The sequence below is a fragment of the Leucopleurus acutus genome (assembly GCF_964270905.1).
Source record: "Leucopleurus acutus genome assembly, chromosome: 8".
Taxonomy (NCBI): domain Eukaryota; kingdom Metazoa; phylum Chordata; class Mammalia; order Artiodactyla; family Delphinidae; genus Leucopleurus; species Leucopleurus acutus.
The window spans coordinates 15,418,395-15,444,324 of record NC_139151.1 but is presented as its reverse complement, the minus strand read 5'-3'; the positions used below and the strand labels follow the sequence as shown (position 1 = coordinate 15,444,324).

Here is a 25,930-nt window from a genome sequence, read left to right as displayed (position 1 = left end):
CTCCTTCCCAGGAGAGTGGGAGGGGGTAGGAGCGGCTATCAGAGTCTAGAGAGGGGCTGCTGCAGTCTGAAAAGCATAGGTAGTGCTATAATAGCTTTAATTTAGTTTTACAAATTAATTCTATTTGGAATTCCAAATAATATTCAGGGGGTTTGGGGTGATGGCAGGTAAGATCTGGACGGTTAGTCAAATGAAGTCTGGGTTTTACAAGGCTGGGAAGGCCTGTTCTGATCCTTCAGACTGCCTGCCCGCTTTTATGTGTGCGCGAGGGGCAGGGCAGGGGCAGCACGGCACCCCCATCTCACCGCCCCAGGCTCCACAGACGAGGCTAGGAGGGGCAGGAGAAAGGCTGAGAGGGCTCGCCCGTGGCGGGTGGTGGGCTTGGCTTCTGCTGGGATCCGCTGGGGGCCAGATCCACCCAGCCCAGTCCTGCGTTGGGGTTGGGGTTCTCCTCCGCACACCGCTGTGATGAGCTAACCTCTGTGACTCAGGACCAACACCGCCTCCGTAATTCACGTGCCGGCAAAGGCCCGCGCACAGGCCCAGAGCACCAGAAAGGCTGGACTAAGCAGAGAGCCCTCCAAGGCTTCCAGAAGCCCCTGTAGCCTGCCAAGACGGATTAGGTGCCCGAATCTGTGCCACCACGGCTCCCCGGGGTGCCCCCGACATCACATCACTAGCTTCTAAGTGGCTGTTTGTGTGTGTCATCCGTTTTGTCCTCTTTGCGGTGAAATTGCAGAGCCGCTGTGTGGGAGACACACAGTGTTTGACGCGTGAACGAATGGGTGGATGAAGTAATGAAGATAAACCCTGATCTCCTGAGAACTTCAGTAGCATTTCCTTCCTGTAGCCCCATTTGCTCCTCAGCTCCGCCCTCAGCTCTCACGGCAGTTAGATGTTTGGATGTATAGGTACTTGGCTCGTGTTCGCAACTTTGGCGTCGGCAATTTGCCAGCAGAGAGCAGCATGGGAAGAGCACTGCTTAGGAGCCAGACTCAACTGGACCCAGTTTTGGAGCTGCCACTCATTACTGCATGGCCTCAGGGAACTCTCTCTCTCTCAAGCTCCTCTTCTCAAATGTAAAATGCAGTTAATAATAGTACCTGCTCCACAGGATGGGTTGTGAAGAGTAAATGAAATTGTAGATGTAAAATGCCTACCACAGGGTCTGCTCTCTGTTAAGTGCTCGATATACCAGTGAAACAATTCGATCTGTTTATCTTGATGAAGGCCAGTATCCAAACCCTGGCTCTGTCACCAATTTGCAATGTCAGATGTGTCACTGGGGCAAGTTTGTTTCCAACCTCTGGGCCTCAGTTCCCCTAACTGTAAGACAGAGGTGTTCCACTAAATGATCTCTAACAATCTTTGACGTCCACCACGCTGAAGCTCTGGACCCTGGGATGGGTCAGTGGACGCTGCTAAGTGTCAAGGCTGGGCCCCAGGGCTGCTGGATGAGCAGGGTGGGGTGTGACAGGCATGGATTCACTCACCGGTCAGAGTCAGGGGCTCGGAGAGCCGCATGAGGGCGATATCATAGTCGTCCTCGTCGTCCGAGTAGTTGCTGTTGATAATGATCTGGGCAATGGAGGCTCCCTCGGGCAGCTGGTGCAGGTTGTTGGTGCCCACGTACACCTTCCAGTCCTCCAGGATCTTATTCGGGGTCCTGCTAGGGCCACAGAGAGCATGGGCCAGTTACCACATGGCAGAGCCCTCTGGCAGCACACAGGGAGCTGCAGCCAGAGCGCCACTGGAGGCAGGAGAATGGATGAAATGACCTCTGGAGGGAGCTCTCTATCTTAGCCCGGGGATCTAGGACAATCCCCTACTTCCAAACAACCGCTCTGAACTGGCGGTTCTGTACCTTACGATAGAAAACAGGAGGGGATGAGTAAGACTTCTAGGACCACTGGCCCCACTGTCTCCTCTGGACGCCACCAAGGATCAAATAAGGCGGGTGGGACACATCTCAGTGGTAGTATCCTCAGCAGAAACGGAGCTTTCGACGGGGCAAAGTGACCCACTGAAGCCTCACTACTGGGGAAGCCAGTGCCCCTGAGGCCTCGTCTCCGAGCCCTTTCCTGTCCACCAGCTCAAAGGACAGGCCTGGCTGGTGACTGTCAGAAGCTGACCGCACTGCCCTTCCCACAATCCCCATCCCTCAATTCCTGGGACAGCATTCCTGATGTCTTGGGCCGCTGCCCTCTAACTTGCAGTTTCTGGAAGCAACAAGCCCCAACCCTCTTTATTTCACCCTGTTCTTTAGGGCAGGCTCACAATTCCTTCCTTCTACCTGCCTCTCTCTCTCCCTTGGAGCCACCAATCTGTACTGGCTCAGAACAAGTAATCCCAACTCACAGTCCCAGGACCAAATACCAATGGCAAACCATGGTCCTCACCACACACGAGCTGCCCAGCCCACAGGGGCCAGCCTTACCAACAAAGCCCCCCTCCACAGAGAGAAGTAGTCTGCCCTCAGCCCTTGCTGGCGTCCCCGACCCTCAGCGGTGTCGCATCATTGCCCCCTTGGGCACTTACAAGAAGAAGCAGTGGGCGGCGGTGAGAACCCACTGGGCGTCGATCAGCGTGCCCCCACAAATGTGGGTGTGGGCGTACTGCAGACTGACTTGCCAAGGCCACTTGCTCTCTGGGGCCAGCGCCCCTCCCACGATCCGCCCGGTCAGGGCCCTCAGTCCACAGCCTGGGGAGAAGTAGAAGAGATAAGCTAGTATGAACTCAGCTTTTCTCAGAGCTGCAACCATGCTCCCAGGCCCAGGGAATCTCAGGCAGCCGCATCCTGAGGGTACCACCCACTCATGGAGGCCGCTTTGCTCACTTAATCTGATGCAGCACAGCTGCTTCCTGCCAACACAGAGCTCCCACGTGGTGGGTTAGCCTTCTGGGATCATCCAGTGGGTAGTTTGGTCCTAGGAAAGATCCTCTTTCCTCCCACTCATTCATTCTTCCATTAATTCGATAAATGCTTCCTAAATACCTCATGCTTTGGGCACTGTGCCAGGCATTAGGACCACAACGGTGAATTCCGGGGCTGCTATCAGGACCTCGCGAAAGCAGACCAAGTCTAACATGACCCTGAATTGGTAAGCACTGTGAGGGGGATCGTTTCAAAACAAAGGAGAAAAGCCCTTCCCATGATGCACAGGCAGGTGGCGTCCACGTGTTTCCTCAGTGGGTCATCTCGTGCTGTTGGGGACCCTGCACCCCAAGCGAACATTTCCAAACATGTTCTGGAGTGAGTCCTCCCCCCGAAATCATGGACAGAGTTTGTTCACATGTGTGTTCTTTCTTTGAAGAAGGAGAGAGTGAAGAGCCAGCGGTGGTCGGAGGGGCTCCATCCACAGCACTGTGCCCGCCTGCTCAGGGGAGCACCCCGCCCGGCCATCATGAGAACACAGCACTCATGGACCGGTTAACAGTTTGGGCTTTGGAGTCAGACCCAAGGTCCAATACCAGCTCCTTACCTACCAGCGGTCTGACCTTAAGTAAGGCAAAATTTTCAGTCTCTTTTCAGTAAGCGGACAATAATGGCACCTGCCTCATGAGAATTAAATGTCATCACGTTTGTAAAGCCATGGGCGCAGTGCCTTGGCATCCAGTGTGCTCCGTAAATGTTGGCTCTGGATCTAGCTCCACGTCTATCGATAGCAGAGCTTTAAGTTGGCCCTGACGTGCTCTCCCAGTCCTCTGCCCTCTGCCCAGAATCCAGGAGACTTGAATGGTGAGGTTGCTGGGCTAAGCAGAGTCAGGAGAAGGGGAAATGCTACCCTGAGAATGTCCATCCAGGTGCCTTACAGGGACCCTGGCCCTGAAACAGGCCTGCTGCTCCAGCCCCTCTTCCTGGCTTGGACACCCAGGGCTGGCCCTCTCCCTCATAGGGACCCCACTGCTCTGCCCCCTGACTCCCACCCCACACAGGCCACTATCCAGGAGAAAGGGCATCTTCTTACTGGGACACTGGAGAGTCACATACTGCTGGGAAGGGCATTCAGACCTGCAGCAGGAAACACAAAAGATGAGAAAAGGGCACATTAGCTGGCTCCTCCAGGAAGCCTTCCGTGATTGGTTCCTGCTAAGTCTCATCCCATCCCCTCTGCACAAGAATATGGAGTTTCTTTTCTTTTTTTCTTTTTCTTTTTTTTGTAACATCTTTACTGGAGTATAATTGCTTTACAATGTTGTGTTAGTTTCTGCTGTATAACAAAGTGACTCAGCTATACGTATACATATATCCCCATATCCCCTCCCTCTTGCGTCTCCCTCCCACCCTCCCTATCCCTCCCCTTTAAGTGGTCACAAAGCACCGAGCTGATCTCCCTGTGCTATGCGGCTGCTTCCCACTAGCTAGCTATTTTACATTTGGTAGTGTATACATGTCAATGCTACTCTCTCACTTCGTCCCAGCTTTCCCTTCCCCCTTCCCATGTCCTCAAGTCCATTCTCTATGTCTACGTCTTTATTCCTGTCCTGCCCCTAGGTTCATCAGAACCTTTTTTTTTTTTAGATTCTGTATATATGTGTTAGCATATGGTATTTGTTTTTCGCTTTCTGACTTACTTCACTCTGTATGACAGACTCTAGGTCCATCGACCTCACTACAAATAACTCAATTCTGTTTCTTTTTATGGCTGAGTAATATTCCATTTATATATGTGCCACATCTTCTTTATCCATTCATCTGTTGATGGACATTTAGGGTGCTTCCATGTCCTGGCTATTGTAAATAGTGCTGCAATGAACCTTGTGGTACATGACTCTTTTTGAATTATGGTTTTCTCAGGGTATATGCCCAGTACTGGGATTGCTGGGTCATATGGTATTCTATTTTTAGTTTTTTAAGAAACCTCCATACTGTTCTCCACAGTTGCTGTATCAATTTACATTCCCACCAACAGTGCAAGAGGGTTCCCTATTCTCCACACCCTCTCCAGCATTTATTGTTTGTAGATGTTTTGATGATGGCCATTCTGACCAGTGTGAGGTGACACCTCATTGTGGTTTTGGTTTGCGTTTCTCTAATGATTAGTGATGTTGAGCATCCTTTCATGTGTTTGTTGGCCCTCTGTATGTCTTCTTTGGAGAAATGTCTATTTAGGTCTTCTGCCCATTTTTGGATTGGGTTGCTTGTTTTTTTGATATTGAGCTGCATGAGCTGCTTGTATATTTTGGAGATTAATCCCAGTTCCTTCATTTGCAACTACCTTCTCCCATCTGATGGTTGTCTTTTCATCTTGTTTATGGGTTCCTTTGCTGTGCAAAAGCTTTTGTTTCATTAGGTCACATTTGTTTATTTTTGTTTTTATTTCCATTTCTCTAGGAGGTGGGTCAAAAAGGATCTTGCTGTGATTTATGTCATAGAGTGTTCTGCCTATGTTTTCTTCTAAGAGTTTTATAGTGTCTGGCCTTACATTTGGGTCTTTAATCCATTTTGAGTTTATTTTTGTGTATGCTGTTAGGGAGTGTTCTAATTTCATTCATTTACATGTAGCTGTCCAGTTTTCCCAGCACCACTTATTGAAGAGGCTGTCTTTTCTCCATTGTATATTCTTGCCTCCTTTATCAAAGGTAAGGTGACCATATGTGCGTGGGTTTATCTCTGGGCTTTCTATCCTGTTCCATTGAGATATATTTCTGTTTTTGTGCCAGTACCATATTGTCTTGATTACTGTAACTTTGTAGTATAGTCTGAAGTCTGGGAGCCTGATTCCTCCAGCTCCATTTTTGTTTCTGAAGATTGCTTTGGCTATTCAGGGTCTTTTGTGTTTCCATACAAATTGTGAAATTTTTTGTTCTAGTTCTGTGAAAAATAGCCAGTGGTAGTTTGATAGGGATTGCATTGAATCTGTAGATTGCTTTGGGTAGTACAGTCATTTTTCACAATGTTGATTCTTCCAATCCAAGAACATGGTGTATCTCTCCATCTGTTTGTATCATCTTTAATTTCTTTCATCAGTGTTTTATAGTTTTCTGCATACAGGTCTTTTGTCCTCTTAGGTAGGTTTATTCCTAGGTATTTTATTCTTTTTGTTGCAGTGGTAAATGGGAGTGTTTCCTTAATTTCTCTTTCAGATTTTTCATCATTAGTGTATAGGAATGCAAGAGATTTCTGTGCATTAATTTTGTATCCTGCTACTTTACCAAATTCATTGATTAGCTCTAGTAGTTTTCTGGTAGCATCTTTAGGATTCTCTATGTATAGTATCATGTCATCTGCAAACAGTGACAGCTTTACTTCTTCTTTTCCAATTCGGATTCCTTTTATTTCTTTTTCTTTTCTGTTGCTGTGGCTAAAACTTCCAAGACTATGTTGAATAATAGTGGTGAGAGTGGGCATCCTTGTCTTGTTCCTGATTTTAGAGGAAATGGTTTCAGGTTTTCCACCATTGAGAATGATGTTGGCTGTGGGTTTGTCATATATGGCCTCTATTATGTTGAGGTAGGTTCCCTCTATGCCTACTTTCTGGAGAGTTTTTATCATAAATGGGTGTTGAATTTTGTCAAAAGCTTTCTCTGCATCTATTGAGATTATCATATGGTTTTTATCTTTCAGTTTGTTAATATGGTGTATCACATTGATTGATTTGCGTATATTGAAGAATCCTTGCGTTCCTGGGATAAACCCCACTTGAAGATGGAGATTCTGACCTTTCTCCCTCCCAGTGGGACAGACCCTTCCAGTGCTTTCTGCAGGAATGGGGATGGCTTAGTGCAAACCATGCCCACTCTTCTCCCAACGTCCATTTTTCTGTGGCAGATCGCACATATTGGCTAGGTCCATGTCCTTTGAACTCATGACTTCACTGTCCCAGCGTCTTTCCCAAGCTAAACAGGTGACCCAACATTCCCCTGACAGTTGCTCAATGTTCAGCCAGCAACGTAGCATGTGAACCACCCAGCACAAAGCAGGCATCCAGGAGGCAGCTCATTGCTTCCCTTCCCTCCCCAAGCCTACTTATCACACAGCCTGGTTTCTTCTCTCCCCTCCCCAAGGTAAACACTGCTAGCTGGTGGGGCACCCCCCCCCCACTCCTCCCCTCCACCCAGTGGTGGTGGGAAAGAGCAGCTGCAGTGCAAAGATGACAGATGGCGAGGCCCAGGGGGATGGCGATGCTCCTCAGATGGGCCTCCCTGCCCCCTAACTACCTGCACCTGGCACTCCCCCTGCTGAAGCTCCCCTGCCCCATTCCCCACCCCACTGATATTTCCCCCTTTCCACCCCAAGCCCCCTCCCTGCAGCAGCTTTCAGTCCAAACATCAGGCTGACCAGTGGCCCCGAGGTTTATTCATTGTCTCTGGCAACCAGGTGAACTCTTGGGGGCCCCTCTGACCTCGAGGTGCTCTGTGCACCCAGCTTCGACTGCTTTCAAGTCAGGAGGCAGGTAATGAATGAGAGCTGTTTCTGAGATGCTCTTGACATTCACGAGGGACTCCTGGAGGTGGGATCCCAGAAAGGCCGAGGGAGAGGGGCTCCCTGACTCAGAGCACTCCTTCACTCCCCTGCTCACAGCTGACAGCCTGGGCCGCCTCACACACCTGTAGATGCTCTCCTGGAAGGTGGAACTATATTTGGAGATTGAGAAACTGCTGTCAAAATTCCTGTTGGTCACGTTGGCTGTCCAGAAAGCACTGCAAGGGAGGAGAGGGGAGAAGAATGAACCTCCTCGAGACAGCGCACACCCATGGCTCCCCAGCCAGCATTAGAGTCCCAAGCGAGCCCTGCTGCAGAGGCCAAAGGCAGTTAAAACGCAACAATCTCAGACCCCACCCACATATTCCACCACTGCCCCCTACTAGCCCTACGCACTAACCCAGTAGTTTTTGGTTTTTTTTTAATGTTGAGCCTTCTTTTAATTTATTTATTTTTATTTTTTGGCTGTGTTGGGCCTTCGTCTCTGTGCGAGGGCTTTCTCTAGTTGCGGCAAGCGGGGGCCACTCCTCATTGCGGTGCGCGGGCCTCCCACCGTCGTGGCCTCCCTTGTTGCGGAGCACAGGCTCCAGACGCGGAGGCTCAGCAGTTGTGGCTCACGGGCCCAGCTGCTCCGCGGCATGTGGGATCTTCCCAGACCAGGGCTCGAACCCGTGTCCCCTGCATTAGCAGGCAGATTCTCAACCACTGTGCCACCAGGGAAGCCCCTAACCCAGTAGTTTTGAAAGTGTGGTGCAATCCCAGGGGACAATGTTAGCACTGCCTGGGAAGTTGTTAGAAATGCAAATTCTTGGGCCCTGTCCCAGGCCTACCAAATCAAGAATTCTGGTTTTCCGTTTTAACAAGCTCTCCAGGTGATTCTGATGTGCTCTCAAGTTTGAGAAACACTGACCTAGCCCTTTTCTCTCCAGACTGTGATCCACGGACTGACAGCAGCAGTATCACCCCAGACCTGCTGAGCCGGGCTCTGCATTTTAAAGATCCTCATGTTATGGGTTTGCACATTAAAGCCTGAGAACCGTTTGGCTTTTAGACCACAACGTGCCTAAGTATCACCCCCGGGTGTTGTTAAGCAGGTTTGAAATCCTAATCCCAGAGATTCTGATTTCAGGGTGCATTTTAACAAGCACCTCAGGTGATTCTTCTGTGGGTGATCCATGGACCGCTATCTGCGTGGCCCTTCGGTGTGTTTCTAGAACACGGGACACCCTTGCATGACAGCATGCCTTTGCGGGCGCTGTCCCTCTACCCAGGGGCCTCGTCCATGCTCTGCTGACCTCCAGGCACAGTCAGGCACCCTCTCCGTTGTGTGTGCATAATGCTTGCCACGTGTCCTTTCCGTTACACATCACACGGTGCTGTGATTATTGGTTGAAGCGTCTCTCACCCACACCATACCAGAGATTGTCCAAGGGCAGGGATCTTGTCTGGGTGAATGGCTCAGACATAATAAAACTCGATGAATGTTCTTTGAATAAATGACACTATCTATTGAAGCCCAAGGGAAGTTCGCATTTGCATAAGGTCACACAACTCAATGATAAACGATGTCCGTTGTCTTCCAACTAGATCACCCAGGTCGTCTTTCACAGATGGGAACTCTGAGGCTGAGGTAGGGGCAGAGAACTGGTTCTAAGTCCTCGTCCCCAAGCCCTGGTGTTCTAGGTGGTTTCTACAGAGAGCCCACAGTGAGATCCTAAACAAACCTTTCTCGCTACAACTTCACACACGTTGGTGAACCCCCGAACTACTTGGTTTGAAACCCAGACCAAGAGGGAGGATGGAGGTGACTATGTGGCCTGCCAACCAGGGGCTCCTTCAAGGGGGAAGGTCACGGTAAACCCCACTCCCTACTCCACCCACTGGTACCAGCTCCTTGTTTCAGATCTGTAGAGCCAAAGATGCTAATGACTTTACCTAGCCACGTCTGCCCATCTCGTTCCTCGTTTGACGCATTCTAGCCCAAGCTGCAGCTGCTTTTTTGCTCAAAGTCCACTGAAGGGTTTGCACAGCCTGAGTTGCTGGTTCCCAGATGTGAGGAGAAGATGAGACCTGCCCGAATGCCCACCCACCTCACAGGGCCTCTGCGACCACTGAATGTGAGCGTGGGCACGAGGACGCTTTGATGCAAAAAACCATACAGGAGCGTCATCCTGCTGTAGATCTGCAAATAACTACGTTGGCCTCCTGGAAACAGCTTGTCCCCAGACTTGGGCTCCCCAGGCCACTGTCCCTTTGAATAATTCAAGTGTGCTATTAGCTAGTGACCTCAGCCCCGGTCCCCAAGAGTCTTTTTAATATGTGTTTCCATCAGTGATCCTGAGATGCCCTTGTGAAGAGTTTGAGGCGCCCCTGAAGCTGGGACTCATGGGGGAGGTTTACCTCTTGAAACCCAGCTGCTGGCAGGTCTTGTTCGAGTAGAGATCATTCCAGCTGTCACTGCAGATGGGAAGCCACTTATGGGAGGATCCAGAGTAGAATTTAAGCAGAGACTTGTCCCAGTCAAACCTCACTGCAGGGCAAAAAAAGGTCAAGGCAGGGCCTCAGCACCAGGAAGCTCCAAGTTCCTGAGGAATGAACTGAGTAAGGCTCCGAGATGCTGCTGTCCTGAGGCTTCTCACTGAGGCCTTGCAAACAGCCGGGAGCTTGGCCCGGGACGGGATGGTCATCAGCCAGTGCTCAGAGCCCAAGATGCTCAGTAAGGGCAGAGCCAAGGCAAGGGGCTGGGGCAGAGCAGAAAGAGATCTCCATCCGACGGGACCCACAGCCGTCACTGGGAGAAGGGGTGTGCGCTGCCAGGAGCTATCACCCCACGAGGGCAGTGACGTGCCCAAATAAGAGAGGGACAAGGGGAGTGATGATCCAACTGAGTGCTCGCTAGACAGGCTCAGTCACAGATGGATGTGGTCATGGGCGAGGACACACATGTACACACAGGTGGAAAGGGCCAGTTGTGCACCCACAGACACCCACATTGGGGCTGTACATGGACAACACAAGTAAAAACCACTGAGGACCGGTGCTCAAAGAGATCATTGTGCTCATGAAAGCCTTCATTTACAAACTGACCTTCATGGAACCATAGAGGTGGCAGGTCAGAGGTCACCTGCTGGGCACATGGACAGAGCTCTGGACCCCACACCTGCCTCCAGCCAGAGCAGCCTGCTTTGCTCAGTCTGGTAGCTGCGAGCTGTCAGATGGTATCCGAGAACCACTAATCTTGTCCAATCCACTCATTTTCCAAGTTAGGAAACTGAAGCCCAGAGAAGGTAAGTGATTAACCCAAGTCACACAGCACTCAAAGCCAGGTTCCAAACCCCAGCCTATTGTAACTAGAACCCAGATCCTCTGAGTCTCTCTCCATTGCCTCCCAATGGAGAGAGCTGATACCCAGTTTGCAGTCCCCAGAGTGCACATGCGCGGGTGTGCACTTGCGCACACACACACACACACACACACACACACACAGCCGGCCTCCTTACCACAGCCCAGCTCGTCGCTCTTCAGCTTACAGTCCACGACCCCATCACAGCGCACAGCACGCTTGGGGCAGCTCTCTACCGGTTCCTTGTACTTGATCCCTACGTGGCCCTGCCAGAAGTAAACTGAAAAAAATGAAGCAGAAGCCAGGTCACTGCCAGCCCCAGAGAGACATGACACTAAGCAGCCCATGGCCCTGGGTGGTCTGAGACACTGATCTGCAATCCCTCCTGGACTCTGGGTCTCTCGTCCCCCTTCTGTATGGAGAGAAAGGCTGCTCAGGAATGCTCCGGAATGCTCCAGAAAGCTTCTGCAAGCAGGGCAGCACTCAAGAGCGGCCACCCAGAGAGGGAGGGAGGGAGGTGTGGAGACGGTTACTACTCTGGGAGCTCCTCTGCCCTATGTGCCGGCCAGAGTGGTGGTCAGAAAAAGCCCTTCCTCCACCATCCCAGAGGCCCCTTCTCAGAGCCACTCTGGCATCCCTCCGCCTCTGTGCCCTGTGGGTTGTAGCAGAGACATTTCCATCTTCAGTCATACACTTGCAACCACTACCTGTCCTGTCTTCGCAAAGGCTGTCCTCCCAGCCTCGGAAGCTCCTGGATTTTCTTCCTCCTCCCTCTTCTCTAAACAAGGGATGTCCCCTTGGCTCAGCTCTTGCCCCGTTACTTGTCTTGATGCCTTTAAATGTCTTCCCACTCCGCGAGCAACTCTAGGTGGCTGATTCCTAAACGTACAAGTTGTGCTGAAAAGCCGACAGCTTTACAAACCATATGTGAAAATCAGCTTCATGACTTCTTCTAAGACCCATCTCTTTCCAAACTAGGAACCGTCATCCCTCCTTCCCAGAAACACCTCCCCTTGGATGCCTAAGAAACCCCGGTTCTGACTCCTCACCCTGCCTCTTGTCTGCAACCTGTTCCTCAGCCCTCACATATCCCACTGGTCCCACTATGCTCTCCGTCACCCCGGGTGCAGATCAGCCTTGTGTGACTGCTCCTTCCAAGTCCAGACACCAATCCTTCCTAACCTCTTGGACTTCCCCCTCCTCTCTGTGCCCTGGTCCTTCCCTCTCCCACGTCCTGGGCACTGAGGCTCCTGGGATCACTTTGATGTGTAGCAGAGAGAGCTCTCAGGGGGCGGGGGCTCTAGTCCTGACCCCACTGCACTGCTGCTCAGTGACCACTTCCCTGGGAATTCTGGAGGTCAGGGGGCTTCAGGGAATGCTGTGAAATCATGCTGAGCACCTGCCCTCAGTTGCCATCTCCCCCCTCCATGGGTTATTTCCTACTGGAGCAGATGTCCCGTGTGGGGAAGGGAGGCAGCCGGGTGGGGCACCCCAGCGGGAGGTTCACATGCATGCCACGTGGCGGCAGGTTCTGTGTTGACGCCTTGACATGCATTGTCAGGCAGGTGGGGAAACTGAGGCTCGGGAAGTTAACTAACTTGATGAAGCCACACAGCTGGTAAGTGGCAGAGCCGAGATGCTTCGGCAGGTCTGTCTGGTCCTAAAGCCATACTCCCTGTTTGTTTGTTTTTTTACTTTTATTTGTATTTATTTTTTGCGGCATTTATTCCCGGGCCATACGTTTTTGTTTCTTCAGTTTCTTCTGAGATATCTTCTTCTTCTGGACAACCTCCTCTTCTGGTTTAGGAACAATCTGTTCTTTTTCAGTAAGGATCATCTCAATGTGGCAGGGAGAGCTCACGTATGGGTTGATCCGACCATGAGCTCTGTAAGTCCTGTGCCGCATCTTGGAGGCTTTGCTCACCTGGATGTGCTCAATGACCAGAGAATCTACATCTAAGCCCTTAAGTTCAGCATCACTGTCTGCATTTTTGAGCATGTGCAGTGAAAATTCAGCGCTCCTTCTGGGCCACCGACCCTGCATCCAGCCCCACTGTTTGGCCTGGGCACACCTACCAACTCCACCATTGTAATGACGGAACGGCACACGTTGCCTCTTTAAAGTGACGTCCTTCAGATACTTGGTGGCTTTTCAGATAAGCATACCCTTAATGGCCTGGGCAGTTTCACAAGTGTTCTTAAAGTGAACACGAAGATTTGAACCTCTTGACTTGCATGATTTTGTGGGATTTCTGGGTCAAGTGAAGAGTGAACCATTTTTAGAGGTCACCTCAAGCCACTTACCAGAAAAGGAAACATAAAGTCATACTTTTAACCAGCGTGCAACTTCTTCCCACGCGATCCTCTCCCTCAGACAGACCTGCCCTTCGCCACCCGTGCTGCCTCTTTAACAGAATCCTTACCCCTCAGCCTGGCATTTAAAGCTCTCTACAATGTGGCCCAGCCACGTGCAACCAAACGACAGCCCTCAGGTCCCCAAATGAATATTCTGTCTGGTTAAGTGGGTCCCTTCTCTCTCCCCATACCAACTTGCCCATCTGCCCCCCACATTTCCTGCAGCTCCTCATCCTGCTCAGATGCCCTGCCCAAGACGCAACCCCCCCCCCATCTTCTAGGTCTTCATCTGGCCCTACAGCCTTTAGGAGCTGTCCCCTGCCACCTCAGCCCATACAGCTGTCCTCTCTTGCTGATGGTCACACTCAAATCCACTTGGTCTTAATCATTTCCACCTACGTCCCCCAGGAGACAGTCCTCTCCCTGAGGACAGGGTGGTGTGATGTGTGATCCCCTTCGCTCCCTCCTAAGGTTTCCCACTGTGCTGGGCTCAGAGTGGACTCCCTGGCAGGGAGTCCAGGGACATGTCCTGAGTATCTTTCCCAAAGGAGGGCGAGGAATTGAGGGAGCCTGGACCCCTGAACACTTTATCCCATTGATTAAAAATGCCTGGGGACTTTTCCTAATCAATGTTTTTATGTTTGTTTTTTAAATAACTAACTTTTTTAGAGTGGGATTTTGTGCCAGGCATTATGCCAGTAGCTCAGTTATTCCTTATAACCCAGTGAAATCTAGGAAAATTTAGGAAATTTTACTGAGCACATAAGTTGAATGAATGAATTTAATCCCATTTGAAGAAACAGACACCGAGCTCAGACTGGTTAACTACTCGCCCAAGTAAGTGACACAGATGGAACCAAAGCCAGGTTCCTCTGACTTCCCACCCTCTCAATCCAGCTGTCTCCAAGGCGCCACGGGCCAAGGCCATTTGCAGGGGTGTCCCTTTGTGGACATGGCAGCCGGTGAGTGTGTGTTCCCCACTCGTCTCCCTGCTGCGTGTCCCCATCCCCGAACCCCACTGCACCCCGCAGTGACCAGAGCCCAGCCCTGCTCCCTCTGTTAAACTCACAGAGAACGATGAGGGACACCACGAGGGCAATGAGGAAGAAGATACATCCGATGAGCAGCAGCTGCTTCAGGCCCTCCTTCCTGGTGAACTTGGGCAAGTGGATACCTGGGAACAGGCCAGAAGCAGGGGAGGGTGAGGCTGTTGGAGGGGAGTCTGGCACAATGGATGAGGGAGAAGGAAAGCAAGCTGGCCCAGGAGGGCCCTGTGAGGACCACTCCACCCAGAATACGGCACCGCCCCTGCCTGAAACCAAGCTCCCTTTTACTCAGCATCTACGGTGGGCCAGCTGGGCATTTGTGTGTGTTATATCTCATTTAATTCTGACAGCAACTGTGTGTGCTGGGTACCATTACGCCCATTTTATAGATGGGGAAACTGAGGTTCATGGATGTTAAATAACTTGCTCAAGCTTACTTGGCTAGTGAGTGGCAGAGTAGGGATTCAAATGAAATGTGTCGGATCCCAAAGGTCTCCGCACCAGAGTGCCTCACCGGTCCTGCAAAGGGCAAGACTGGGCCCCGAATCTGGGATGCTCCTCCAGTCCTGTTTATATTGCAGTGCTGGGGCAGGAGGACAGGAGGAGGGCAAAGTTGGGATGGGCAGACAGGCTGCTTCCCTAAGGGCAGAGCCAGTCCCTGAGGACCATTTGACGTCTCTGTCTCCCTATTAGCTGAATCCTATCAGCCAGATTGGGAAGTTGGGGGTGGGGCCTGCCTGCCTGCTCAGAATCTCTCTCTTTGCCCCTCTACCCACAGATGAGCCCACGATCATGACTGTGCTCCAGTGCAGACCCCAGCTTCCCTGGCAGACCCCCAGGACAGCCCAAGGAAAGAACCCTGGTTTCTAACCAGGAGCCCTGGCTCTCAAAATCTGCACCTTGACCCAGACTGAGCAGCCTCGAAAGTCCCATCTGCTTGGTCGGTCCTGCTTTCTTATCCTCCACCCCATTTGCTGCAATTTCCCACTGCCTTGGGTTTGCATGTCACGGTTCCTTTCTGCCCCCTCCTCCCCAGGTGCCCCACTGCCCACCCGGACCATCCCCGCTCCTTCCCAGTCATCGTTATTCAAGAGCTAGAGGAGGAGCAGAGAGTGACAACTTGGAGATTGCACCCCACTCTGCCCTTGGACTGCTTCCCTGTTCCTCTTGCCTTCCCTGCAGGAGCCCCCCTTACCTGGGTCCTCCCTGGTGGCCCTGGCAGCTGGTGTGGACCTGGCAGGAGATGCCTCGACAGGCACGGCCCTCACTGGTGTGGCTCTAACAAGGTGTACTCTCGCTGGAGACGATGTCATGGAGGCTGACATGGCAGACGATGACCCGCCGGGTGATGACCTGGAAGGTGATACCCGGGCTGGGCATGCACAGGCCAGCGGTGCCCGGGCTGGAGGCGTCCTTGCTGGGGAGGCATTCTGAAAGCAGAGTGAAAGCCATCCCTCAGGCTGCTTCCCACCCAGCTGTCAGCCCTCCTGGGCCAGGAGATAGATGCCCTGGAGCAGGCAGCTAGGAGGTGAACAGACCTCCCAGACAGGGAAGAGAATGTCCAGGGATGGAGGAAAGCTCAAAGAGCCTGTGGTACCCTACTCCCTGCGGTCTCTCCCCATCACAGGGACCTGCGGAGGTGGGCAGAGGGCTGTGGGTCATCTGCCTGGGGTATGGGGGCACCTGCTTTGGCTACACGTGTCTAGGGACCCTCAGAAAAGAGGTTGCTGGACCGGATGCTCACTCTGAGGGGGAAGTAACCACCCTTTCTGCCCTCTTCACGCCCCTGCATCCCGCCCTTCTGTGTATGTGTGTTATATTATAAAACATCATTCTTACAATGAGCTGTCATCAAAAAGTGTGAAAGCACTACCTAAGGAAAACCCTGACCTGCCTTGTACCCCACTGTTCTCAGTAACACAGGAAGTCACACACACGCTCGCACGCGTGCGCACACACACACACCCCGATACGTCAGGGAAAAAGGAGAGGCAAGATGAAGGGGAAGGAGGTGACCAAGGTCCTTAACGTTCCTCAGCTGTAGGTGGAGTGATTTTTTCATTTAGATTTAGCACTTTAATCTGTAGTTACAGAGGACTTATTCCCTGAGTGCCCTATGTATTTACTCACTTGATCTTGAGAACAACCCTATGAGGTAGGAACTCGTATTATCCCCATTTTGCATCAGGGGAAACAGAGGCAGAGAGATTCAGTAACTTGATCAAACTCTCAGAGTTAGAGTGGCAGAGACAGGATTTGAACCCAGAGAGTTGGGCTGTGGAGGCCACACTCAACCACCAGGCTTTGCTGCCTCTCTGAGGAGGGATGCGTGAGATAATGCAGCAGTGGCCAGAGCAGGCAATCAGTGAACACCAGTACTGCTCCTTCCTGGAGAGTCTGAGCCTTTGCGTGCACTGAATCTGGGATTGGGAGCTGGTGGGCAGCCAGGGCTGATGGAAAGTCCTTAAGCAGCCTCTACTGGTGGCCAAGCCCTGGTCTGCAGGAACCCCAGTCCCTGTCACCAGATTAGGCATCCTCTCTCCTCCCTCTGCCCTCCCTCACACCATTTCTGCTTTCTAAGCAGAACAGCAGGGGGAGCTGGAAACTGACCTGGCCACGTCTGCCCCTCACTATCATTTCTGCTGAACACTGACTGGACACCCAGGAGGGCAGCCGGGGAGCAGCAGGAATGGTGGGGGAAGGGACCTGTGCTCAGGGACCCTGCGCTCTGGGCACAGTCGGCAGGGCTTTGTGGAAGAGACGGGCTCTGGACCTTGGGCACCTCTATTTCTTCCCTCACCTACCACTGTGCTTAAAAGCATTTGACATTAGTAAGCAGCTCAGTTAATAAAAAGTCCTCTTCATTAGAACATCCGGCTCAAGTGAACACCATCAAGCCTGCCAGGCAGGGTGGGTTTTTTTGTTTTTTTTAACTCCATCTTCTAAGAGTCAGAGGTAATTGATCTGGTCACTTCTCCATTTTTCTGGAGGCTGTGGGATGAATTCAAGGAGGGTTGTTGAGTCCCTGACCACACTCAGCTTGCCAGAGGCAGGGACCAGGAGTGACTATCCCAGGGGTTAATTGATGAACATGGGTAAATACACATGAGTCCAGATGCCCCAGCCAGCAGAGCAGGGACACACTCGTGTGTGTTTAGGGATATGAAGGGCAGCTGAACCAGAGCTCAGATTTCCCTCTCACCCCTGTTGTCTAGAGACTAGATTTCCACAAAACGAAGATCCGTTAGCCCCTGGAAGCCTCAAGGGGAACAGGACTGGGGCTGCAGCATGGAGAGGGGGTGAGGATATGCTGAAATGTACAATGCATCGGTTCACAGCACTGGCTTTGGAGTCAGGCAGACCTGGGTCCCAATCCTAGTTCTAGAAGTGTGACCTTAGACAAGGCACGTAACTTTCCTTTTTCTTTTTCTTAATCTGTAGAATAGGACTAATACTCCTGAGGATTCAATGAGATAAAATAGGAAATCTCTTGCCCGTGCCTGGCACACAGTGGCTGGGCAGGAAACGGTCATTCCTCTCCCCCCTTTGCACTGGCACACCCAGCGCCCACCGTGCTAAGATTTAACAGCCCTGAGACTTGGCCAAAGGTGCCTCTAAAGGCTAAAAGGTGGTGTGAGCTCATCTTGGGAGAAAAGAGGATGCTCAACGAAGGCCAGACTAAGGTCCTTCAACAAGAGGAACAAGCCCAGGCTGTGTAGAGCCCTGTGCTTCCTTCCCACAAGTGGTGGTCCCAGCCTCGGCACCTGAGCGAGACCTTGGCATTGTGGCACCTCAGCTGGCATGCCAGGCCTCCCTCCCTGTTATGCTCACAGTGTACATTGTCCCTCACCTCAGGGGAAATTCCCATAACTCAATCCAATAAATATAAATTGATTATATAATTGATATAATTGATTATATAATTAAATGATTGATTATAGCTCCCAATGTATGGTACTTGAGGGTTTATAATACACCTGCACATCTCTGGCCTCCTGAGGTCATCACTCCATCCCTGAGAGGTTGATATGTTTCGAAGCACATTTTACAGGTGAGGAATCCAAGCCTCAGAGCTCAGATTGCCCAGAATCACATAGTCAGGAACCTGGCCCAAGCCCAGCTGCATCTGAGTCTCCTGTCTTCTTGAGTCAGGAGCAAGAGGCTCCTGGCCCAGTCTTTTCTCTGAACCCTCTGCATGGGATGCTCATTCTGCATCTGTGACGTGGCTTGAGAATCGGGCCCGGGACCTTGCCGGGCTGGGAGTGCCATGGGGAGCCTGGGGGTGGAGCCAAGGCTTCCTGCAGGGATCTTGGTCTTTCCAGTAGGGAATTGAAAGTTTCCAGTGGGAAGCAGGGTTGGGCCCGGTGGCCTGCCAGGACAAGCCTGGTCGTCAGAAGCAGTGGCATCACAGCCCTCCAGTACTCTCAAAGCCAGCTGGCGACTGGGCAAGCGACTTAACCTCTTCACATCTCGGTTTCCTTACCTGTGCGGTGAGCCGGTCACCTTGCCTCATGGCATCGCAGTGATAGGTGATATATATATAAAGTAAGACTTGGTGACCGTTAGCTGTGATGGTGGGTGGGTGTTTGTCTATTTGCTTGTTTGCTAAAGACACTGGGCTTGAAATAGAAAACTCTGTGTTCAAATTTGACTACATCCATTCCTACCTGGCTTGGGCAAGTACATTAACCCTTCAGAATCTGTCTCCCCACATATAAAATGGGAATGATCTTACCTTCTTCCTCCAGATTGACAAGGAATAAATATGAAAGAGGCTGGTTTATAAATGCATATCACTGTAATAATAGGAACAGCCCCACTAGGCATGATCCCATTTCAACCTCATAACAGCTCTTTGTGGTTGGTATTATTAACCCCATTTTATAGGTTTTGAAACTGAGCTCCAAGGTGGTTAGAACATGCCCAAATTTACATCTCAGGAAGTGACAGGGCTTGGATTCTATCCAGGCCTACTCAGAGCAAGTTGAGTCTGGCCCCAAATTATCACGAATGCCCACAGTAACTTCCTGCATTTCTTCAGGGCTTACAATTTGCAAAGAGCTTTGACACCCATTATTCCACTTGATTTCTCACAATGCTCCTAGTTTAGCAAGCTGGACAGGAGTTATCATCCCCAGTTTCTACACGAGGAAACTGGGGTTCAGAGGGACACAGAGCATGCCTAAAACCCCAAAAAGGATTAGTGGCCCTGGGACTCTTATCACAAACTTCTGACCCCCCCGGCAAGAGCTCAGGCCCTCCACCTGAGCGGGACCCCATGACCAGCTAGGGTCCTGTCACCCCATCAGCAGGGCCTGAACGAGAGAGAGGGCTGAGAGGTCCACAGGTGGTGGAGGCCCAGAGGAAGATGGGTGGGGAGACCTGGGGGAGGATGGAGGGAACAGGGAGCAGGCAGGCATAGCAGGAAGCCGGGGGCAGCCAGGGAGGCAGGGAGACTTCCTGAGCCCTGCGGGTCCCTCTCCCCGATGCTGGTTCCACCCACAGGTAGGTCCCAACGCGCCCACCCATGGCCTTGGCCGGCAGGAAGTGGGGAGGAGAGCCACCTGGGTCCCTCTTCTTGAGTCTAGAGGGAGGTGGGACGTGTAAAATGGAACTAACCTGGGGCTCTGTACCCAAGGAGCCAGGTGGAGGGGTGAGTAGTCTCCAGCCAGACTCTTTCAAACTGTTACCTCTGGGCCTCAGCGGTCCAGCACAAAGTCTTCCCAAGGTTGGGCAGAGTGGGGTGTGGGGATGGAGGGGAAGCTGGCGGGGAGGGGAGAAAGGGTGATACCCAAGAAGGGGCGGGAGGCCCTGGCCTCAGGAGAACGAGCACTGTGGTGTCGGACAGGGTGGGAGACAGGTGGAGAGTTTCTGGCCCCACAGAGCTGGACAAGAGAAGGGCCCTAGTCACCAAAGTGCCAGATAGAGCTGCCCACGTAGAGAGCTGCAAGGGACAGCAGGACGGAAGCGCAGCGCCAAGACCAGAGGAACACAGCCTCCAGAGTGAGGCCATCTACTCCATCTTCCTGACTCCAAACCATCACACTTCCAGGACGCTGCTGGGAGGAGTTCTCATTTTCTAGGACTACCCGAACAGGAGATTCCACAGCCCTCCTTCTTCACCCGTTTCACAGCCTTCCACCCCACCCTCCTGGAAGTTCTTCGTGATGTCTAACCTACTAGAGCAGGAACTCATTTCCCTTCCTTAATTCTTGGAGATCGACTGCTGAGATTCCAGCATCCCTCCTGGAGGCCTGACCTCTCCCTCAGAGCAGATGTCTTGAGCAGGTGCGGAACAGGGAGGGGAGGAGAATTCTTGCCCAAGGTCCTGAGATACAAGGGACAGAGCCCGGACCAGAACCGGCCTGACTCCTAGCCTTGGCCAGCGAGCAGCAGACCCAGGATTGGGAATCAGATGACCAAGGCCAGACTCTCCACAACCTGCCTGCAGACCAGAGGCTCCTCGGTCTTCATGGGGACAGGGGGACAGGGCAGAGCGTGGGTGACTCTGGCCATTTCCCTGGCCTAACATTACCAATCATTCTCTGCCTCTCTGCCCCCGCCACCCCTGGCATGGTCTCTGGGGTTACCCCCTGGGCTAATACAGCCATGAACCCTCACTGTGTCATGGACCAGGCCTATACCCCAGGCTGTCACTGATGCCACCTGCCTGTGTCTCTGCAGCTCCCGGGGACCCCTACTCAAAACTCATCCAGTCCCCTCAAGACGCTCTGCGGCAGGAGGCAGCGGGCAGGGCAGGGTCCACAGGAAGACAGCAGCGGATGAGCCAGGGAGAGGCCCGGAAAGAGCAGTGCCTGGCTCTGGGGCTCGTTCCAAGCACTTTCCGGGACAGGAGCTGATAAGGATTATTATTTGCATTTTATAGACAAGGAAGGAGAGGCCCAAAATATTTGTGTGCTTTGCTCAAAGTCGTTCAGGTACGTCTTAGAGCAGAAGAGGGACTAAAACCCGAGTCCCATTGCACCCGGTCCACTGCCCTCTATACCACAGTTTCCGGGGTAGATTCCCCAGCCCATGGCACCTGGGCCAGTGTTACGGTTTCCTGCGGCAGCTCTGCCCTGGGCCCTTACCTGGTGGGGGATGGGAGTAAGTTAACAAGCCCCCAAGTGGGTCCTACCCTTGGCCTCTCTGGGTCTCCTGCAGGCCTAGCCAGCAGGGCCAGAGAGGAGGGAGCTTCTGCAGTGCTGAGTGATGTCACAGTCACCTCCTGGATCGCTTCACCTCAGTGGTTATGTGGCTCCCCCCATGGACTGTGCCCTGGGCTTTCTATAGAGACTGTTATTTACCCACAGGCGGCAGCCTGATCTCTGGCCCAGATGCACTGTGGGTCACTCAGAGCACCCGGCATTACTGGGAGAAGAACCCTATAATACAGTCTCACGCTAGGCTTAAGAATGTCCACCTGCAGTGACCTGAACACGTTTTCATGTCTCTCGGGGCCCCTTCAAGTCCAGCACGAGCTGACTGGGCCTCCCTCCTCAGTTCCGGGCCACGCTCAGGCTGGGCATACCACAGGCTAGAAGCATCTTGAAAACCCTCTAGTACAGCCCATTTTCCTATTGATGAGGCGATTAAGGCCCAGAAAGGCAATGTGATTTGTCTAAGATCACACAGCCAGCTGGGGGCAGTGCCAGGACCAGAACCCAGATCTTCTGACTGCCGTCCTCAGGCTGCTGCACACCTCCATGCTCTCCCACTGCCTGCCCCTTACCAAGCTCCAACAAGGAAGGACCCCTTGCTAGATTTAGGCCCCGGTGGCAGCATCTCTCTCCCAGTGACCCTGAGAATCAAGGATGTTCAAAGGGTGGCACCCCAGGCCGGCACCCCAGTATTCCAGGCTACGCAGGATGAGGTGCTCCCCAATCCCCACCAGAAGCACAAGCGGTACCAAGAAAGATCAGAAGCCCCCTTTCACAGAACTTAAAAAGCCTCCTTGCCTGTTGGGAGCCTGGGGACCCCCTGGACCATGGCAGGGGAGCCTGAACCCCCTCCAGCGTGGACTGGACTGGATAGGAGTGGTTCATGCTTCTTCCCATCCTCACTGCCCAACCCAGGCTTCATTACACCTCCAGGTACACAGGGTTCCGTCCTACCCTCCCCGCTCCCTGGACCCAGAGAAACCGCGCAGATACAGGCCCCCTCAGAACCCACAGGCAGATTTCCCAGCACCTCCTGCTACCCAGCCACCAGCACGCCCCACATACATGCAATGTTAACCTCAGGGACCCCAGTCGGCCTGGAATCAAACTGGGCTCCAGACGAATCAAACTGGGCTCCAGTCTAATCAAACTGGGCTCGGGCCAGAGCCCCGAGGCCCCCCTCACCCCAGGCACAGGAGGCTCCAGGGAGCCCTGCTTCTGCTCCTAACCAGCTCCATGACCTTAAGGATAGTCACATTCCTTTCTGGGTCCAACCAAGGAAAAGGCTGGACAATCATCTATTTCAACCAAGTTTCTACAGAGCATTAGAAGTTCCGTGGAGATGCCTTGGAGGCCAGCTTGTAGGTAAAGGGCTTCGAGTCCTTTACCCCACTTCAAACAGAGCAGATTAACTTCTCAGTTTTATGCAGTGGGTTCCACATAAGATTTCATTTGAACAAAAGAGGCTGCTACTACGAAGAACTTGAAAATTGCAGGCCTGATTGGATGCTAAAGGTCCTTCTAGTTTATGATGCCTCTTGTACACATGAAAAATCCCTGGGGATCCCTATTAGACTAGAATCAAAACACCTTCCTGCTCATTCATTCATTCATTCATTCATCAAATAGTTTAAAGAACATTGAGTACCTCCTATTGCCAAACAAATAACGTTTGGTTGCCCAGGACCTTGGTGCCTCAGTTTCTCCCCATGCCCCCTCTCTGCAAGTCTGGGGTGGTAACAGGGCTGCTACATAAGGGGGGCCCCATGGACAGTCCTGGGTATTGCTTCCCCATCACAGGAGCCAGACGCCGCCTGGCATCGCCAAGGCCTCCACTTGGCTGACAAAGCCCTGGGTTCCCGGTGCTGGCATCCCTCCCTGCCTGGCTGGACACCGTCCACCCCCGTTGCTGCCGTACCGAGAGGAAGCTGTTTTGCCAAAGCAGGACACTTAAGCCAAGTGGCTACTGTTCCATCAGTCAGCCTTCCCGCCCAGCACCCCGCCTAGAGCCCCGCACACACACTCCCACACATTTCATGCTTACATTTGCCAGGTCACAGGGACAACACAGGGGGAGGCAGGGTGGGCTGGGCCCAGTGTAAGGCTGCTCGGCACCAGTGCCAACATGCAACACAGAGGTTCAGGTGAGGGCTGCATACCTGCAGGGACAAAGGGCAGGTGCCAGGAATCCTGGGGGTGCCTGCACTTTGGGGTCTAGGGGATAGCAGAGCGACCTGAGCGTACTGGTCTGCCATCTTGGGAACCTGCCCAGCCCCCTCTAAAGACGGTGCCTCATCCTGGACCAGCCCTGGGGCCTCCAGCCATTCTCAAGTGCACAGCATCTGTGGTCTTGGGCTGACTGAAAACCTGCTCCACTTTAAGAAGACCCCGGGCTTCCCTGGTGGTGCAGTGGTTGAGAGTCCACCTGCCGATGCAGGGGACACGGGTTTGTGCCCCGGTCCGGGAAGATCCCGCATGCCGCGGAGCGGCTGGGCCCGTGAGCCATGGCCGCTGAGCCTGTGCATCCGGAGCCTGTGCTCCGCAACGGGAGAGGCCACAACAGTGAGAGGCCCGCGTACCGCAAAAAAAAAAAAAAAAACCTTTGGAAACCTTCACGTGTATATGACTGGCTTTCCCACAGAGGACACTTAGCTGCTCTCTACCAAAAAACGGAAGAGGAAAGTAATCTTAGTTGTAGCAGAAGGAATCATGGTTAGACATAAAGAATCACTTTCCAAGCATGAAGATTATTAAGCCTGAAAATAATGACCAAGAGAAGTTTAAAATCCCCTTGAAGATCTTCAATACCACCTTTTCTAAGACGGTTTATGAGTCTAGTGAGAGGGTTACCCAAAGATAACCTTGAAGCCCAGTTAGAATGCTAAGCTTCCATGATTCTCAAACCAGCAAAGTTGTCCCAACAGCACATACGTCCTGGCTGGGGTACTCAGGGACCACAGAGCGGGAGCCCAGGATTCAGCCACACAGCCCCGGGGTGCTTCCTGACCAGACCCCAGGTCCCATCAGCTTCTCCTCCCATGGGGCCCCTTTTAGGAACCATGATAAAAGGAGGCTGCATGATCGTGATCCCCAGTAGCTTCAAACTGGAAAAGGCACATTCAGTTTCCCCTGAAACCGAGGCACACTGCCGCTGCCCCACCTAGCTTCCAGCCCCATCCCTGTTTCCTCAGTGCCGGAGGTTCTGGCCCGAGCTCCACAGATGCACTCACCAGGTGGCTGTCTCTTTCCATGGTCTCCAGAGGGGTGAAGCCTCCAGGCTCAGCTGATGTTGATGGGAAGATCCATGTTTGGCTTCCCAGGCAGGTAAGGAAAAGGGGGCTGGAGGGCTGAGGGCCAGCCCTCACCAGATGGGCGGGGAAGCCAGTTGGGACATGTGAGGTAATCCTGTGTATGAACAACAGGGCAGAACTAGCCAGACCTGTCCCTCGCCCCTCCTCCAAGGCCATCCTAGTTACTCAGCAAATACCAACTACTGGGAGGATAAAGCTACCTTTATTCCCAAAGCTGTCCCCACAGAGTCAGCTGTGGGGAAACCAGGGGTTCCAGACCACCTTTTTGCAAAGGGGGATTCTGGGGAGAAATGGCCCAGGCCTTGGGAGGACAATCTTAGCCATGCCAACCTGGGCCCCTAAAACAGGTGCTTCTGAGCCCTCTGAGGTACGACCCTGTCCCCATAAGGATCGTCCAAGATCAGGGACCAGCGCCTACCCAGAGCAGGACAGAGTGAACCTTCATCTCCAAGGACCACATGCCCAAATCCCAAATCAGGGCACGTAGACTGGCAAAAAGAATTTTTTTCCTGAACTTTGCTTATGTCCACAACAACTCCCAACAAGGAAATTCAAATCACATGGCTTCTAATTACGCACATAATGAATTGCCTCTATTGAAAATAATAAAATGTTATGAAACAACACATCAAAACCAATGAAAATAAAACATACATATATTGGAATGGAAACCATTCCAAGAAATACTATGCTGACTCATGATTCCCTACCTCTGCCCCAGCCTGTCGAAAGAAATAGTCTAGAGAAACAGAGGAAGCGCTGCTGCGAAGGGAGAGTTAGCACCTCCACACCCAGCAGAACTGCTGAGAACAGCAGAATGTAAGCTTTGGGAAGAACTTTCCAGCCTCTGAGTATTTGGGGGCATAGAGATCATAGAACTGCAGACCCTTAGAGATGGAAGGAAGCTCAGAGTTCATCTAGTGATTCAGTCTCCTCATTTTACAGATGGAGAAACAGAAAGCCAAGCAGCTGAGGAAACTTCACAAGTCACATTTAACAAACAACAGCGGCAGCAATAATAATAAGGTGCTGGGTGTCCTAGGAAATGCTTTACATACAGCAACACATTTAATTCCTGCAACAATCCTGTGCATCCATCCTTCACTCATCCATTCAACAAGTATTTATTGAGTGCTTATGTCCCTGGCACTGTTCAAAGTACTAGGGACACAGTGAACAAACTTAGCGAAGACCCCCACCCTATGGCAGTAGCATTCGGGTGGGCTGGGGCAAACAAAACGAATTTTAAAAACATGTATATGTATAACTGATTCACTTTGTTATAAAGC

The 25,930-nt window shown here is 52.2% G+C and overlaps 1 protein-coding gene and 1 pseudogene across 2 annotated transcripts in view; both read right to left on the bottom strand.

The window, feature by feature from the left end:
• TMPRSS13 (transmembrane serine protease 13) overlaps positions 1 to 24,581 on the bottom strand; it is a gene marked incomplete at both ends in the record, with an annotated part of 28,365 nt that extends 3,784 nt beyond the window's left edge. Inside the window, 9 exons of the mRNA XM_082843737.1 lie at positions 1,494 to 1,666; positions 2,539 to 2,701; positions 3,969 to 4,012; positions 7,552 to 7,644; positions 9,827 to 9,956; positions 10,927 to 11,049; positions 14,194 to 14,298; positions 15,366 to 15,600; positions 24,561 to 24,581. Of these exons, the coding sequence (XP_082699863.1) occupies positions 1,494 to 1,666; positions 2,539 to 2,701; positions 3,969 to 4,012; positions 7,552 to 7,644; positions 9,827 to 9,956; positions 10,927 to 11,049; positions 14,194 to 14,298; positions 15,366 to 15,600; positions 24,561 to 24,581 (1,087 nt within the window). The remainder of the gene's footprint in view (positions 1 to 1,493; positions 1,667 to 2,538; positions 2,702 to 3,968; positions 4,013 to 7,551; positions 7,645 to 9,826; positions 9,957 to 10,926; positions 11,050 to 14,193; positions 14,299 to 15,365; positions 15,601 to 24,560) is intronic.
• On the bottom strand, positions 12,254 to 13,046 carry LOC309964632 (large ribosomal subunit protein uL22-like; annotated as a pseudogene). The gene has a single exon. The product of its transcript is annotated as a large ribosomal subunit protein uL22-like (transcript).
• Positions 24,582 to 25,930: the final 1,349 nt, after the last annotated feature.